The 17,523-nt window shown below is 47.8% G+C and overlaps 2 protein-coding genes and 1 long non-coding RNA gene across 5 annotated transcripts in view; 1 reads left to right on the forward strand and 2 right to left on the reverse strand.

Annotated features, from left to right (window-relative positions):
• The window catches only part of LOC135394025 (uncharacterized), a 125,750-nt gene extending 121,406 nt beyond the window's left edge, over positions 1 to 4,344 (reverse strand). Inside the window, exon 1 of the long non-coding RNA XR_010422748.1 lies at positions 4,265 to 4,344. This is a non-coding gene — a long non-coding RNA (uncharacterized LOC135394025). The remainder of the gene's footprint in view (positions 1 to 4,264) is intronic.
• The window catches only part of LOC135395204 (uncharacterized), a 291,788-nt gene that overhangs the window by 190,567 nt on the left and 83,698 nt on the right, over positions 1 to 17,523 (reverse strand). The gene's annotated exons all lie outside the window — the stretch shown is intronic.
• Positions 1,802 to 13,932, forward strand: LOC135394024 (uncharacterized). 3 transcript variants are annotated; one of them, XM_064624449.1, is made up of 10 exons: positions 1,802 to 1,924; positions 1,994 to 2,086; positions 2,228 to 2,465; positions 4,859 to 5,087; positions 5,545 to 5,610; positions 5,855 to 6,221; positions 6,434 to 6,499; positions 6,563 to 6,718; positions 10,316 to 10,609; positions 10,969 to 13,932. In XM_064624449.1, exons 1-10 carry the CDS (start codon positions 1,868 to 1,870, stop codon positions 13,846 to 13,848), a joined length of 4,446 nt encoding a protein of 1,481 aa, XP_064480519.1. In that variant the 5' UTR covers positions 1,802 to 1,867; the 3' UTR covers positions 13,849 to 13,932. The 3 variants fall into 3 exon arrangements, with proteins under 3 accessions (XP_064480519.1, XP_064480520.1, XP_064480521.1); XM_064624450.1 differs by having other exon boundaries at positions 2,231 to 2,465; XM_064624451.1 differs by lacking the exons at positions 1,802 to 1,924; positions 1,994 to 2,086; positions 2,228 to 2,465 and adding an exon at positions 4,529 to 4,582.

A 17,523-nucleotide genomic window follows, 5' to 3' on the forward strand; every position in this document is an offset into this window, starting at 1 on the left:
GAATACTTGAAGCACTTTGCCTAGTACTTTGTACTTTACTTGAAGTACATTTGGAATTGGGTACTTTGTACTGTACTTGAAGTACTAATGATGACAGGTACTTGGTACTTTACTTTAAGTATAATTTTGAGGTACTTTGCCCATCACTGTAGCTCAGGAATTGTGGGAAGGATCTGCGAGCTCGCCCTCCAACCTCCGAGCGAAGCGAGCTGCCTCGGAGGTCACCCTGAGCGAATATCCAAACACAAAGCGGGCGGATCTGAGCCAATTCTCATACGCTCTCGAGCCAGATCTGTGACGACATATCCGCTCCGAGCGCCTCCGGGCGATTAAACATAAACGCCCCTTGTGAATGCCATCGGTCTGGAGCACTTCTTCTTCTTCTTCTTCTTCGTCCCACTTCGAAGTATCCCATATTCACTTCGTCGCTTTTCACTTATCTCTCTACTGTATGTAACGAAGCAGTGCGATAAACCTGAGCAAATATACATTCGTAGTGATGCTGGTGAAGTCAGAGCTATTTATCTGTTTTCGTGCCGGGAGCAGGCTGGCTAAGGGAATCCCGTGCCCCGTGCAAACATCATAAGGTGCGTGCCAACATTCACATTACGGTTTAGCGCAAATCCCAAGAACAACATACGGACATCACAACCGGTGCCAGGATTCGAACCAGAGACACACTCCTGTGTCGTAACGAGGAAAATGTTTTCGCTCCTCCAATCAGGCAGACTGCCCTCACTGACGTCATATGTCACGCCACGATCACACAAGAAGCAGAGAGAGCAAGATGATACTTGTTCAGGCTTGTCGTAATCGTCACTGCTGTCTCTCGGAGCATCCCATACTGCGCTCTGTAACAGCGCTGCTGCAGCAGGTCTCGTGTCTTACATTGTGCTGTCGAACCGCTTCTGGGGCACTTTCTCGCTCCTCTCATGCATGTTTACGTACGCACATTCCTACATACATACATACTCACCTATCCATGCATACTCGTCATACGTCATATACAGGGTGTTTCGGTTAAATCCCCGGGCTAAATAATTCGCGAACGGGTGCACCAATCGAAGAACTTTCTTTTTTTACAAGTATCTCTCTGATACGACCTACAAGCTGAGTACCGTGTGAGTGGGAGGCGCTGATTATTTAAATAGAAATTCAAATGAATTTCCTTAAAAAACATAACTTCTAAAGCAGGGCGCCGTCAGCATTAAAATTGGTGCTACCCCTTTTGGAACCTTCAGTGGACACCTTTTAGAGAAAAATCTGTCACCGAAACGAGTCATTTGTTGCAGTAATTAATTAGTTTCGGTTTACATATTTTTGTCGCGGCTGGTCGCGGTGAAGCGCAAATGGACGCGCTCTTCCACCCCTTGCCCACCAACGAATTACGTCCTTACACCAATTAATTACGTCCTTTTGCGCTTCGCCGTGAACAGCCGCGACAAAAATATATAAACCGAAACTAATTAATTACTGCAACAATGACCCGCTTCCGTGGCAGATTTTTCTCTAAAAGGTGTCCACAAAAAGAGTAGTACCAATTTATAGCCGACGGCGCCCTGCTTTATATGTTTTTTTTTTCACGAAACTCAATTGAATTACCTCCCACTCATTCACACGGTGCTCAGCTTCTAGGTCGTATCGGAGAGATACTTGTAAAGAAGAAAGTTCTTCGATTGGTGGAGTCATTCGCGAACTATTTAGCCTGGGGATTTAACTGAAACACCTGGTATATGTCAGTTATGAGCCGGCCATCTTTTGTTGTGAGGAAGAAGAGGGGCCAATTACCCACGAGCTATGCGCCACTTTCGGAGAAGCAGAAGAAGAACCGGCTCGTGTTCGTTCGTTGCAGCCTCAGCGTTCGAAGATGGCCGAAGAAGCTCCTTCGCAGCCCAGCCCTCAATCATCGGCTCCATGCCAAATTGTAAGACGCCCTTTCAGACCATATTCAGATCGGTTCGTTCACAATTCCTTTCTTCGTGCCAACCTGCAGTACCAGCCATGCCACCAGGATGAGGCCTTGTCCAGATCCCCCACAGGCAAAGGAACCATACTCTTTTGGAAGAACTTTGCCCATGGTACTGAGGTAAGCACATCTTTTTAACTTTCCTGTTCCGTATTTTTTGCTTCCTATAGAACCACGTCTTTCCCGGAGCTACATATTTATCTCACTCGCATAGACTGCACAGCGGGGACATCTAATCCTGACTGGAAAAAAAATTCTCAGCAGGATGCGTGCCGTACGCCCCATTTGAGCCCAGGTGTAGCATCCATCTCGCAACCTGGAGGAATCGGCAGTAGTGGCACAATCCTATTCAGCAATGAAAGCGACTACGGCGACACGGACGATCATTTGCTGTGCCACACGCCCGACCCCCAGGGGATGCGGGCAGCCATCGACCTCATCAGCCAGAAAATAGCTCGCGCGCGAGAATCCATCAGGGCCGAGCAGACAGCACGAGACGGTAAATACAACATATCCGATGTACTGCAAGAGATATGGCTTGTTGCGTGTTCCTTAGTAGCCGTAACATTCCGGATCTCGTAGACTACACATAAGCTCCCACTCTAGTGTGATGTCAGAACTCAACAAACAACCCCCCCCCCCCCCCCCCCCCACTCTCAAGTATGAGAAACGTTCTTTGCGAAGTTGCCTTCCGCTTACAATCCTGCTGGGTTCTTACTAAGCAGCAGAATAAGGCAAGTTTCGCAAGTTCAGCAACGTGAAAATGTTGGACGCTGCCTGTTCCATGTTGTACAGGCGTCGCCGCACTTAACCGTAGCGCGGAAGCGCGTGGCCTGCTTGCGCCTTGCGTCGTTGAGACTCTAGGGCCATGGTACACGAGCGTCTCCTCTCGCCGGGACGAACTCTGTGCTATCGGCGCAGTAGGATGGATTACCTGCTGCATAGTGTGGCCTAACGCTCTCTCCCAACAGCAGATCATCAAACCAAACCGGAACCGAAAACCGGAAAGAACCGTTGTTTTTTGCCGGAACTGAACCGGAAAAACTGCCCTAATCTTGGAGCTGACCCGAACGGATTAAGAAATTTTCAGTTAGTTTTAAAACCGGTTTCAAAGCATCGAGAGTTCGAGACTGACCGTTTTTCATCTTACCTATCTTATGTGTTCTGCGACATTTTAGCATGTCTCCAATACAAGTGGAACGCATAGCTGGATGCTAGCATCGATGAAGACAACGTCGGACAACCGCGCTCTATATACAGTTTCCTTTTGCTGTGGACAAGCGTTCTTGTCACAGCTTTGTGGCCAGCTAGGACACGCGAAGAGAAATAAAGCTTTCGGAACTTTCGTACCGTTTATTGCAGGCCATATATACCTTGTGCACTGAACCGGTTCGGAACCGGTTTCGAGCATTTCGGAACAGATATATGTCCTCCTGGAAGCGAACCATTATACTTGGATCCGAGTCTGAACCGAACCAGAAGAAAACTCTGTTTGACGCTCTGCCCAACAGGCACACCAGCCGCGCGTGTGCATTATCTACCATTCTTCATCCAAACGCGGGTTTGCAGAAGATAAGGGAACTTTTAGTAGAACGTAGAAGTTTCGCGATAATGTTTCCGAAAACGTGACAAGACAATCGCCTGATTACTTTGAGCTGGCTAACATGACGTTGCAGATATCTGATTGACAGCGATACGGAGTCCGAATGGGAGGGCGGTTATGATTTCCTAAAAACCCTGATTATTTTGAGGCGAATGCAAACACAGACTAACCCATGTTTGCTCTGAGCCTTCTGTTCATTATATGGTTATCAGAGCATTTTTTGTTTCCTGGTACTGAGGGAAGATTTGGTAACGTGTTTATGTGGATGCAAATTCTCCAGAGACATAATCAAGCACCCCTTCGTTGCCGAAGCGCCCCTTGGGGCTGAGAGTTGCACCCAGGGTAGGTAACTAAGTGATGCGTGCTTGCCGAGCCCTCGTCGAGAGGGGGCGATCGTGTACCATGGCCCCAGTGTCTCCACCCCATCGTCGGCTCAAGGCGGCGCTGACATGCAAGCAGGCGACGTGCTCCCGCGCTATGGGATAAGTGTGTCGACTCCTGTACATGCATATCATGAAGCCTGCTACTGGAAACGTCAGGAGAATGAAGCCTAATGAAGCCTAAGCCTCAACGTTTCGTTGCTGCATGCAAGATGTTTTCTAAATGTTCACCCTTGAAACTTTCCATTTAGAACAACCTGCCTAAGTCTAACTTGCGGTACTTACTAGTTAACAAATTGGCGGATTCGTACATACTTGTGCTGGAGCGGCGATGATTTTCGAGGAAGAAAACTTTGGAACGCAGCCACAACATTCAAAAGACTCTTCTTGCTAAATCCACACGACGAAATGTTACCCCCCCCCCCCTAACGACGCAACGTTTTCTTCTTTCTTTCTTTCTCTCTCTCTCTCTCTCAAGCAGGGCGGAGGCACTCCACATTGGCTGCCATTATCAGAGTGATAACATTACCTACACCATGTCGAGCTTCCGAATTCTTTTGTTTTTCATTGAGGGCGGCGGTCGCCTTACTGACACACTTGGTTTTATCTCTGTCGTTTCGACATGACGCACGTGTAGGTCATTTGACACCTTAATTATTCTTGTATCTCCAAATAGTAGCCCAAGCAACACAATTTACTGAAAGTCGAGTGCAATAGGGGTGGACGGGTAGGTGGAAGGCCTTGAACAGGCTCGTGTAACTAAAGAACATGGCTAAGACACATACCGTCCACCCCTATTGCACTCGACTTTCAGTACATTGTGCTGCTTGGGAGGGTTCCTGCTTACTATGTCATATTGTCTGTTTGCAAACATCTTTTTCTTTTTCCTTCATTTTCTTTTTTTTTCAGAAAACGTGAATGAATACTTGAAGCTCGCCACAAATGCGGATCGGCAGCAGATGCAGCGAATTAAGAATATATTTGAGAAGAAAAACCAGAAATCTGCACAGATGATAGCACAGCACCAGAAAAAGTTGAAGAACTACATCAAGCGCAAACGGGACCTTGAAACATACGGTACTTCTCCACCCTCGTGGCAACCACGAGATGTGCTGCAGAATGTTGGCCACAGTCTTAGGTAAGTAAGTACGTACTTCTACGCGCGCAGCGAATCCCACAGAGCAACTGTTTCAAGCAGCGCTTCAATAGTTCGTCAGCTGTGTGTAGATGCGCTTCGAAGCAAGTTGTGTTACGGCATGGCATTTATGGTACTTAGTAGTCACGAAATAATCTACGCTTCAGAGTATCGTGCGCGGGTGAAATTTTCCTTTCGTTTACAAGCAGCAGTTGACGGCCTCGAGCTCACCTTAACATCCTCGGGACGCTCTGGTTGACAATACATGGAATATCGCAAAACAATCGTACACGCTTTTCTATCGGCACAGGGAGCATTATGTCAGGGAGCAGTGTCGATACTCTGAAGCGAAGCTTATTTAGTGACTCTAATGGTACTCAGTCAATGTTCCTCAAGCTTTGCTTGGCCTTCTTCGTGTGACGCCTAGGTAATTGTTTGCATTCTGTTGTTCCATATTCAGTGGAATTGTGGGAAATATCAAAGGCGGTCTGTCAGGCCTGGCTTCTGTGGCGCATTCATCAACCGAGTACGTACACCTCTCTCCCTCTGTCTTTCTGTCTGTATTGTCTTTCATCACCTCTGTCTAGTGTCGGGGGAACCGCGGGTCGGTGTAAACGGCAGCAATAGCACTATATTAACCTGAAGCATGCCGAAGCGACACGAGAACGGACACTAACAGCGTTAATCTGAAATACATCTGGAATAGCCTCTTGCACGTTTAACAGACCTATGAAATCGCGTGTCTGAGACATTCTTTTGACTGTTTACAGCAACAAATATCCTTCTGACGATGACAGCTCAAGCCTAGCATCCGAATCAAGTCAAATCGCACCTTCACAGTGCATTTCAGTAGGTGTTGCACCTACAGCCACAGCTAGCCCACGGCGTCCTCCATTGACTAGCGGAGGGACAGGAGGATGCCCTGTAGCTGGACCGGTTCCGGGGATGACCGCTGTAGGAGCACCAACCGGTGGAGAAGCCATCGTTGGTTCCGCAACATCGGGACCGGCTCTTGCTGTGGGCGGTGGATTTACCGGTACTCTTGGAACTGACACGGACTTGGAACCATTCCTGATAGAACTGAGCGAACGGAAGGAGGAGTGTCAGAGGTTGACGGAAGAGATTGAGGCTCTCAAGGTGGGTAATTTTGATGAGAGACGTTTCTCCAGCCGGGAATGATAGATCTAAGGGCAAACGTAAGAACAATGTCTAAGAAATACAAGCTCGGCTCCGGACGTTCTGCTGTTCAGACCCACTTCAAGGCCCAGAATTGAAAATTGAGAACTGTTGCAGTTCGATTCGATGTCCTGCATGCAAGGCATACACTGAACGCATTCATCAATTTCCAGAACCAAATGCGCCAAGAATATACGTGCTTCTCCCAAGCCCTCCAAGAAGAACGATACCGCTACGAGGCAAGCATGAAGAACTAAAAACGACACTGTTAATTATTACAATATGGTGTCCCTTCTGTCTAGTTCTTACAAGAGCAGATGAACGACCTGATAGAGCTGCATCAGAACGAAGTACAGAACTTGAAACAGGGAATTGCAGACATGGAAGAGAAAGTGCAATACCAAAGCGAAGAAAGGCTTAGGGATGTCCAGGAGATTCTGGAAAGCTGCCAAACTAGAGTAAGTGCTCTAGAGGAATATGAACATCTCATCGAGTTTGCGTGTAGCGGTACAGTGACCTAGCACAGTTACGCCGTTCAGCATATGGTGACAGATATACAACGCGGCGAATGACAGTTGCAATGATATACTGGTCCACGTTAAATGTAAACGCAAGAACCGTAAAAGCAAAGCCTGAGGTCTGGTACGCGATTTCCAGATAAGCCGCATGGAACACCAGCAACACCAACACCTTCAGCAGCTGGTTATCCTGGATTCCCTTGACAATTCTCAAGCACGAGCCATCGGCCTGAAATTCGTCAACGCGGCACTAATGCTACTTCAACTTGTCCTGCTCCTAATCTCTACAGTTGCCAACATTACCAAGCTCGCACTGGAGACAAAGTAAACTATTCGTTTGTATTATCCGAGGGTAGTTCGTAGAAAATGCCAATATATAGCCAATATAGCCAATTCACCTAAAAAATGAAAAACATTAAATTGGCAGACAAGCCAAAGGATACTGGCACTTGCATACTGGCACTTGTACATGAAGTAGCGGATAATGGTATTCTAATGGGTCTGGTTGGTCTCAGTGGAAAGCCAAATCGCCATCAACAATCTTACTTGACATTGAGATTGATTGACTGGGGAAGGCTTTCCCATTGGCTCTGAATTATTCCTGCAAAGGCGGAGATATCGAGTGGCATATGAATGCTGGAATGGCGTATGACGTGCTGTATGAATGTGTAACCTATGCCACTTACGCAGCTTCAATTTCTTTCCGTGCAGGTTTCGAGCGTTCACAACAGCACTGTTCATATTTGCTGGTTTCCTAATTTGTAAACAATGGTCTAGCCTTTCATCATGGTTCAAGATTCAACTGGATCACTTCTTGGAAGAGCGGTGAAGTCAACAGGAATCATTCTGTGCCGCTTCCCTCGAATATCCTGCCTATACGCAATGTTATGAAAATGAATATATTGGCGCTTGCTCATTCGTTAAGACAGCACGTCAGTGCTGCAGTAAGACCATAAAAAGTCTGCAGAGCAAATGCAAGATCGCAATACAGATTTTGTTTGGAAAGTTTTGTTTGTTTGTTTGTTTGTGTGTCAATGCTTTGCCTCGTAGGACATAGTGCGTTGCTCAGGCTTTCCCTGCCTCCGTGTAAGCTATTACTGCCCAAACGCCATATTCGAAACCTTTCCGATGTGCAATATCACAATCCCTCACCCTAGGAACCTGCACTCGTGCGAATGTTTCTGGTAACTTAGCGATAGTATAAACGCACATATCAACGGGATGATCTAGATATCTACGCGCTTTCGCAGAGGAAATACGGAAACCTTTTCAGTGTACCGCGCGTGATTGGTAGATAATTCACGTACCTGTAACTGCTGATACTGACTCACGTTAGCGGGGACATTGGGCTTCACTAGACCCCCTTTGTCTACGGTGTATGGCAAATTAAGTTTAATTAAACTTGAATTTGCGCTTTCCATGCACAGGTCAAGGGGGCCCAGTGAGGACGCGCGCGTAATCACATGGCAGGCTGAAAGCAGCCAACAAGAGACAAAAAAAAAAAACGCCTCCTTTCTGACACAATGCATATACAGGGTGTCCCAAAAAACATGTCATTGAATTATAATAAAAAAACTACGCCACCTAGAATCGTGCGGTCAACGGCATTTGTTATTATTAGGTTTTTGCCACCTTGTAAAGTTAATGTCATGTACCCCAAGTTTAATTATGCAAATATTTCCGAACTGAACTCAGAAATTTGCCAAGGCAAGGTCACTTTTTTACCCCACCAATATGAAGAGCGTGCCGAATTCACTCAAATTGATGATAATTGACAGTGATATTCACGAGCTATCCTATCGGAAAAAAATAGCCGAATATCATGCTTTTCGGAGCGCCGGACCATAGCGCGCGATGACTTGAGCGCAATCACTCTCAGTGCGACGAAAGGATGTTCCAAAGCCAGCCCACAGAGTGATAGTAGAAAAAGTAACAGTTCCTAAAATTGGGAGAGGGAAAGCATTTTCCCAGCGAAAGTCGGACGTGATAAGCCATGTCTGCGTTATCTCTTTCTGCGATGCCGCGGTGGGCTGGGTTTCTAACCTCCTTTCGTCGGACTGACAAAGATTGCGCTGAAAAATTCATCGTGTGCTATTCTGTGCGACCTCCGTAGAGCATGATGTTCGGCTATTTTTTCCGATGGGATAGCTCCTGAATATCCCTGTCAATTATCATGAATTTTAGTAAATTAGACACGCTCTTCACATCGGTGGGGTAAAAAAGTGACCTTTACTAGGCAAATTTCCGACTTAAGCTCGCAAAAATTTACATAATTAAACCTACGTTACACGACATTCACATGAGGAGGTGGCAAAAACCCAGTAAGAACAAATGCCGTTGACCACATGACTCTAGGTGGTGTAGTTTTTTTCTTATAATTCAATGACACGTTTTCTGGGACACCCTGTAGAAGCTTTCATTTAACAACGCTTTCATTTAACACTCGCTGTAGCAGTCCCTCTCTCTCTCTCTCTCTCTCTCTCTCTCTCTCTCTCTCTCTCCCCCTCTGAGACGAGATTGTACGTGACTTGCAGGGACAACAACTTTTTTAGGAGATGATGGATGGGGAATGTCATCGCTACGGGTGATATCTACCCCATTGCCGATGGTGATGCGGGGAATGAAATAATGAGCCCCTTCACAATAAGGATCGAAGTCCTGCGGTATCCAGAAAGGCGAAGAGAGCTTTGAGAGCAGACCGTTGGTGGGCTGGACGTGGCCAGGGACCAAGCAATTTTGTGAGAGAGAGAGAGAGGGGGCGGGAGTCGAGATTCGTTAAGGGAGCCGGACAGTACGGCTCGGGAAGGTTGGTAGTGTGGGCAATGGAGAAGAATGTGCTCTAGATCATCTACAGCACCGCAGTGGCAGCATTGGGGAGTTAACTTGTCTCCAGCGGTATCGCCGCTGCGCGAACTTACGGTAACTTTTAGTTCCAAGGTATAAAGACAGTAGCAGACATTGTCTAGTGTATGTGCCACCATACACTATGGCTGAAATCTCACATGAATCTCTCGGGGACCCATCCCGAAGAAGGTAAAAGTACAAGTCATCTTTTTTCTCTCCCACTCCACTCGCGAGACGACGACGACGACGGAACCGCCTTCGCGAGCCATAGAACGCACGACACGAGAAACGAATTATCCCTTACTGATCCGTTTCATTGTGATCCTACAACAAGCGTAGAAAGCGACATACCTTGTTACGCCGTTCATGGACATGCTTCTTGGGCTTTCTTCCATGTTGTCCTTCTTTTGCACGGCTCGAGGCATGTTTCCACTGGACAAGCTGCAACATGTGACCAGTTATTACGGACACAGACAGGTAGATGGTGTTATCCGAAACGTCTTTCAGGCCTACGACTAAACATGAAGTTTCCCTGGCTTCCGCACTATCACAGTGAGATAATGTTATCATCGATCTGCCCTTTGCAAAAATCTTCAGAAGCTCCGCACACTGTCTGTAGGAGTACTTCGTTTGTCTTTCGACAGAATACATACCTTCAACCACCAATGAATTTGCCACTTGTTTCTTTTCTAGGTTCAACTAGGCGAAAGCTTCGTCATCACGTGTTTCCTGGACTATAACGCCGACGTGTCCTGGATGAAGGACGGCATTCCTGTGTCAAGAGTTCTTCGTCAGGACGAGTACACGTCAACACAGCACAACTACAAAGGACGCGGGTGGGGCTCCTCTCTGCGAGTTCACATGGCAAAACTGATGCACGCTGGTCAGTACCGTTGTACGGAGCACTCTCCGGGTACCCACCCTGTCAAAGTACTGCCATACGTGCAAGCTACTCAGCGGATGACGGAGAGCAAGTGCTATAACCTGGTACGTGATCAGTGTTCAGTATAGGTCATTGCTTAAACGTGGGCTACTTTTTCCACGGCCTATATAACTGTGCCGTTTGCATAGTTACTGTCGAATGTTTTCGCGATTTTAGGCAGAATTAGAGCTGTAAAACAGGAAAGCACTAGAAGGCTGAATTCGTGCGTTGTCATGTTCGGACTCTATGATGGAGCGAATGGCAAAAACCTAGAATCAATTTGTGTGTCCAGTGCTGGAAGTGTGTCATTACAGCTATCAGTGAAGTTTTATTAACTCACCTTTAAAAAGCAGCCTGAATAGATCTCTCGCAGATTACTTTGTTATACAGTAAAAATTAAAACGCACATCGCGTTTTCCCGCAGATCATAAATGAACCATTGGAGCTTCGCTGCAACGAAAATTTCGTCAGGCACAGCTCTCCACACACCGCAACCTGGTACAAGAACAGCCGCCTTTTGACTCCTGACACACGGGTACACGTCACTCCTTTAGGCTTAACCATCAGCAAAGCCAACGAACAGGACTCTGGTACTTATACTTGCGGAAACATCGCAAGTTCCAGAGCAACGTCTTACGGTAGCTACAGGGTGGTTACGCCAATTCGCATCGACCCTTTACTGTCTTTCAGTCGACCAATGGATGGTAACAGCGTTCAGATCACATGCCACATACACGCTGTTCCTAGGCCTAAAGTTATCTGGGAAGTCTCTGGAAAGTACGTGCGTGAAGAGACGCCAACGGAACTTGAGCACGGTGTTCACAGAGCTACCTTATTTCTGCGAAACGTCACGGCGAACGACGGGTATATTTACAGCTGCCTTGCGACGTACGTAGGGTGCGAGGACCTCGCAGCCGAACTTTCACTCCAAGCGTACGGAGCGGAAAGTGCGATAAGGACGAGCGAAGCGTTTCCCGGTACGGGCGTCACATTGAACACGTCCAAGAAAGAGCTACGTCTCCAGTGTGTCTATCCTCCGGACCCGTCCATTAGAATGAGGTGGTTCAAGGATGGCGTCGACATTCGGAACTATCCGAAAAGAAACAAGTATAACGTCGACCCGGTCGACCAGTCGTTGATAATACGCAATCCTTCGTACGACGATGTCGATAATTATACGTGTCACGCCGTCGGGACAACCGAGAGGGCCGTGATTCTCGTCGGAATCGGGGTGGAGATTCGGAAAGCAACGTCGCACACTGCGGCCTTCATCGAAGGCAGGAAAGTGTCTCTCACTTGCAAGGCTTCTGGCGTCCCTCTGCCTTCAGTCCGGTGGTTCAAGAACAACACGGTCCTATCTGTCTTACAGATACCTAGGTTTAGCTATAATTCTTCTCCCGGTGGCTTCAGAGACACATTAGTGATAAGCAACCTGCGTAAGGCGGACGCCGGTAAATACGCATGCGTCGCTGACAATGGTCACAGTCAAGCCATCGAGCGTCTTGGAGTGGAAGTGAAGGGCAAGTACGATGCAATGCTGCCGTTTCTTATCGTATTAGTTGAAGTCATAGCGCTTCTTCTGGTTTCTTTTCGCGTACGAAAAAAGATGACGGAGAAGTTTGTCGAGAGAGAGCAACCCGGACCATGGAGCGGAGGTTATATAATGCCAAGCGAAGACAGCTACCCGCAGACTGGCCCAGTTGTGCAAACTGTTGTAGATGTACAGCAGGCTGTTGAAGGCCCTAAGCAAACTGCTGAAGAAACTCATGTTCAAATGCAAACACATGCAGCAGATGAGACACAATTGGACGAAAAAGGTGCAAAACAGCAAAATGCTGAAAAGAAAGCGGACGAAAGTCAACGAGCTGGGGACGAGAAGCACGGAATAACTGAAATACAAGGAGCGGCGGCTGAGCCCGTTGGAACAAAGTCACACATGGTTCAAAACTTGAGGGAAGATGCAAGAGATAAGGCGATGACTGACGTGGATGAAAAATGTATGGTGACTTCCGAAGATGCGGAGCAAGCCAAGGCCAGAGACGATGGTCCCGAGCCTAGGAGTAAGCCTTCTACTTCTGAAGTTGATGGTGTGCTTCAGCGAAGGCACGGCAAATCAGAACTTAGGCGTAGCAAGGGGAAAAAATCTGGCATCGCTCTCCAGCCAGAAATGCCACTGGAAGACGCAAGGGCTATTGAATCGACGGTAACTCCAAGAGGAGGTGAACAAGCAGGAGCGACAAGCCCTACATTCTCTCCTGTTCTCCAAGAGGAAGCTAAAAAGCGTAAAGGCCATGAGGGCATACCAGGTGGTGCCGTTGATGTAGGATCGCCGCAAACTTTTAAGTTTCAATTTAAAAGAAATATCGACAACGAAGGGAAGGGAACGCAGGAAGTCCTGAGACATATTTCAGTGACCTTGAGTTCAGAGTCATTGTCACGTGAACCGTCGACAAGTAGAGGAGTTCAGTCCGAGAAAGATGCTGAGGAAAGTGAGACGTCCCGACGACATCTATCCCTGACACTCGTTAAAGGCCCTCTAATGGAGCAGGTGAAAGGGTCATGCTCCTTCGACGAGAAACGCAGGTTACCTCCCCTTAGCAAAGCAAGAACAAGCAAAAGAAACATCCTAGGAGACGACACAGATTCGACTACCTCACATTCGTCGACACATTCATGTGATTTACAAGCAGTTAAACGCTTCAGACAAGTATTACTCCCAAATGTGGGAGGAGCAAGACACGAAGAACTGAAGCCTAAAAAACGTAGCACGAAACCCGCGTGTTCGAGGACATTTGTGGCGGTACCACATAAACTGCTTCATCCTGAAGAAGACGTGAGGCAGCATATGTTTCCGAAGTTAGTAAACGTTCGGGAACAAAAGTCGGGAACAGCGAGGCAAGCATCCACGCCGACGTGTTCAAAGGTACTGAAGGTGTCTCCACACAAGCACGTTGAGCCAGAGGTGAGGTTGGAACATCATCCGGAATTACAAGAACCGCTCGCTCTAAGATCTAAAGGTGCAGGACGCGTTTCACAACCAACGTGCTCGAAAAAACCGTTGCTGAAACCACAGAAAAGATTTCCGTCTCAAGAAGCGACGATGGAGGACAGCGACATGTTCGCGTCTGGAGTGGAACGTCCGACCGTAACGGAGCGTCCGCGGCGTAGTACTTCTAGGGCTAGGAAACAAAAGAGCTTGAAATCTTCGACGGCATCCGAAGAAGTACCCAGCATTTTGTTGAAAAGGAAAGGCGATAAGCGCGGAGTACGAAAGAATGTTAACATTATCGAACCAAGAAAATGAATACTAATCACATATATTAAACTGCTCAAGCTGAGAAGACACATTCGCAATCCAAATAAAATATATGAGGACTCTATACCAGTATGAGAATGTGTCTTGCAGTTCTTTGATTCGAGTAGTAGTCATTTTACCCATGTCCCGCGTATTATAACTGAATTCACTCAATTCCTAGGGTAGGGCTTTGGAGTTAGGTTATGCACCAATGAGAATACAACCACTCGACCTCCACTGCTCACTAGCAGTCCTAGGACATTCCTTGTAGGACATCCTTAATGGCGATTTGCAACAAACCGAAAAACGTTTCGGTTCGATCGCTCTGATCGCTCTTCGAACGCTCTGGTGGCAAGTGGGTTTTCACTACGGCGCTTCGGTATTCGTAGCACTGCCACAGTGTTCGACGACATCTACGTGAGAAGCAGCTTGGGATATCTCCTGCAGGTAAAGAGACACGCCCGCGGACCTCTGGAAGACATTTCATGTACCACAATTCTTCGCTATACCATAACCATTTCACCATAACCTTTAACGTTCTCTGGTTGCTACTGCTGATGGTGCACACTTCCAACATACAGTGTAAACGTGGTCTGGAACCATACTTTGTAGAAGGGATAGATAAGCCGAATGATGCAAACAAACCGTACAGACAACAGGCAAAAACGAAAGGCGTCAGGCGCAGAGACCTGGGCCTACCTTCATAGAGGCCATCACAATGATGGTAACGTCGCACGCATACTGGGTCATCATCACTGGGGTTGCGCCACTATCGGTGCAACAAGTCTTTAGGTGCTCTGCGGCATAGAACAAACGGCGAAGCAGCGCGTTCCGTACAAGGGCTGTGCGACCCACACCCGACCAGTTTTCTCCACTGGTCAGGACTATACTATGGTCTTCACCAGTCAGGTTCACGCTGCTTGGGGGCTTCCTGCTGGACTCCTACGGACTAGAAGCGACACAGAAGCGAAGTTGTTCTTGCTGTCGTATCCGGTGAATGAGGGACTGCTCAGATGCCAAGGAGAGTAGCGGAGATGTATTCTGTCTCCGTCATTTTGAGCGAACTGACAGGTGCAAGCTGGTTTCGCGTAGCTACCGAAGTTCGGTGAGGCAAATGTTTGCCCCCCGGAACCCATAAAATCCCACAAGCATGGGATGATTCTGGGCGTGGAACAATATGCCAGTTTGTTGCAGAATTTATTCCGAGACACAGTCATGCAACTGCTCCAATTTGCGATCCCAAATCTCCTTACCTATACTCGCACAGACAGACATATTGCGGTAGAGGTAGTGAGACTCCAGTCTACGGGCGACGTGGCCGCCTTATCCACTATGTGTGTACACACTACCTTACGCAGCCCCAACATTACGGGTCGTTAGAGCCTAGCCATGATATTATGCACTATAGCCATGGAAACTAGGCTCCTCCGGCCGTACACTTTGCGGGAGACGTTCTCCACGATATGGTACGATATGGAAACGATAGGCGGGGCAAGCGACGCAGAATCAGATGAACAGATCAGACGTTTAATATACGGGTTTAATGTACAAATTTTCAATTAAACCTCCTCCAGAAGCCTAGGCCTTAGTTTCCTGAAGGGTCCAGAGGCAGACCAGTAGACCACCATCCAGGTAACAGACCGACATCGGGCAAACTCCTGGAATTGCTTGCACTTGCTTTGTGAGGCAGGTCCGTACCACCATGTCAATATTGCTTCTCTCCTGTCACAAGAAGCACACGACGCAATATCATGGGACGGTAGTGTTGTACCCTGCGTAACCGTAGCACACATGTTGAGTAGGCAGCACATTCAGCCTTCGATAACTCCGATGTCCGTTGACATCCTCTTCTCCAGCTGTTGGACACTAGGCTGGTGGGCCAATCGTGCTGTTTCTCTCGCAAGGACTGGAGCTAGTAAAAATCTAGGGCAGCGTCACTAGTGATCTGAGGATATCACAAGACCCAACCAACGCCCCAAAATACTGGGACTGTCAGATACCACGTACAAAGGATGTCGGAAGGCGAACCCTTCCAGAGGAAACTACAGCCCGTTGAGACACTCTTCGGCATTAATATCCAAGTCCCACGTATCGACAGGCATACTCGTTCTTTATGTGCGCCTTACCAGGGTGGACCTACACAACCTATACATGTTTTCACCATGGACCGCTGTCACTGGTACCGGAACGGCCGTCACTCGGCTACAGAAGCGATTTTGGCTATCTCTTCCCAATGACCCGGTGCTGTTCAACGGATACCTCTTTGGTTGTTCCATAAATTTTGGTCGTTGTTCCAGGAACGCTCATGAAGTAGGCGCGCGGCTCTCCGCATAAGTATCAGTGAAGGAGTACCAATGGGTTTTGCAACGTTGCGAACGTATGGCTAGCAAGCAAAAAAGCCAATGATGTACACCTGCTGGTACAGCACATGGTCAACTAGCATATAGGCCCGCCGTTAGTCAAACATATGCAAGCGTGGTAGTGAGACGACTACAGGAGTGCGTACATCTGTCTGCACTCAAACCCCGGCAACCACGACATCAAGGGGAGTAGGAATAGTGATCATGCTAGCTGAACGTGGGCGACGACGGAGCGTTAGTCAAAAATATAAAACAAAACGAATACGTGTGTACGAAAATCGGTATGACTACAAGACTGCAAGCGTCTGCAGAGGAAAAGGCTGAAGCTGTGGACTGTGAAACCCTCTACGGCCACGCAACCCTAGTGCAGGGGTCATGGCAGCATGTCGGTCACATTAGGTGGACGTTCACTTCTGTCGATATTGGAACCCCGACTGACCACGACGTGATAAGTGAGCATATCGGTCATATCAGGAGGGCGTTCTCTACTCTTGTGCTCTTGTGCCCACTGGAACACCAACGACGACGACATAATCAAGTGGGCATATCGGCCATGTTAGGTGGGCATTGTTGACTCCTGCGTTCACTGGAACCCCAACGTCCAGGACATACTAAAGCGGGCATATCGGTCATTTTAGATGAGCGTTGTTGACTCCTGCGTTCACTGGATCCCCAACGGCCACGACATACTAAATGGGCATACCGGTCATGTTAGGTGGTCGTTGTTGACTCATGTGACCTCTGGAACCCAAATGACCACGGCATAATGACGTGGGCATATCGGTCATATTGGATTGGCGTTGTTGACTCCTGTGCTCACTGGAACCCCAACGACCACGACATAATAAAGTAGGCATATCAGTCGTATTGAACCGGCGTTGTTAGCTCCTGTGCCAACTGGAACCCCAACGACCACGACATAATATAGTGGGCATATCGGTTATGTTAGGTGGGCGTTGACTGATCTCCGGAACCCCAAAGACCACGACGTAATAAAGTGGGCATACCGGCTATATTAGGTTGGCGTTGGTGACTCATGTGATCTCTGGAACCCCAAAGACAACGGCATAATAAAGTGGACATACCGGCCATGTTAGGTATGCGTTGCCAACACCTGTGCTCACTGGAGCCCCAATGGCCACGACATACTAAAGTGGGCATATTGATCACATGAGGTGGGCATTGTTGACTCCCGTTCTCTCTGGAACCCCCACGAACACGAGATAATAAATTGTGCATATCAGTCATATTGGATTGGCGTCGCTGCCCTGCTGCAAACGCATGTCCAGAAACTCATTGAATAAAGTTGTCTATCTTGATATTT

The sequence above is a fragment of the Ornithodoros turicata genome, chromosome 5 (genome assembly GCF_037126465.1).
Source record: "Ornithodoros turicata isolate Travis chromosome 5, ASM3712646v1, whole genome shotgun sequence".
Lineage (NCBI taxonomy): Eukaryota > Metazoa > Arthropoda > Arachnida > Ixodida > Argasidae > Ornithodoros > Ornithodoros turicata.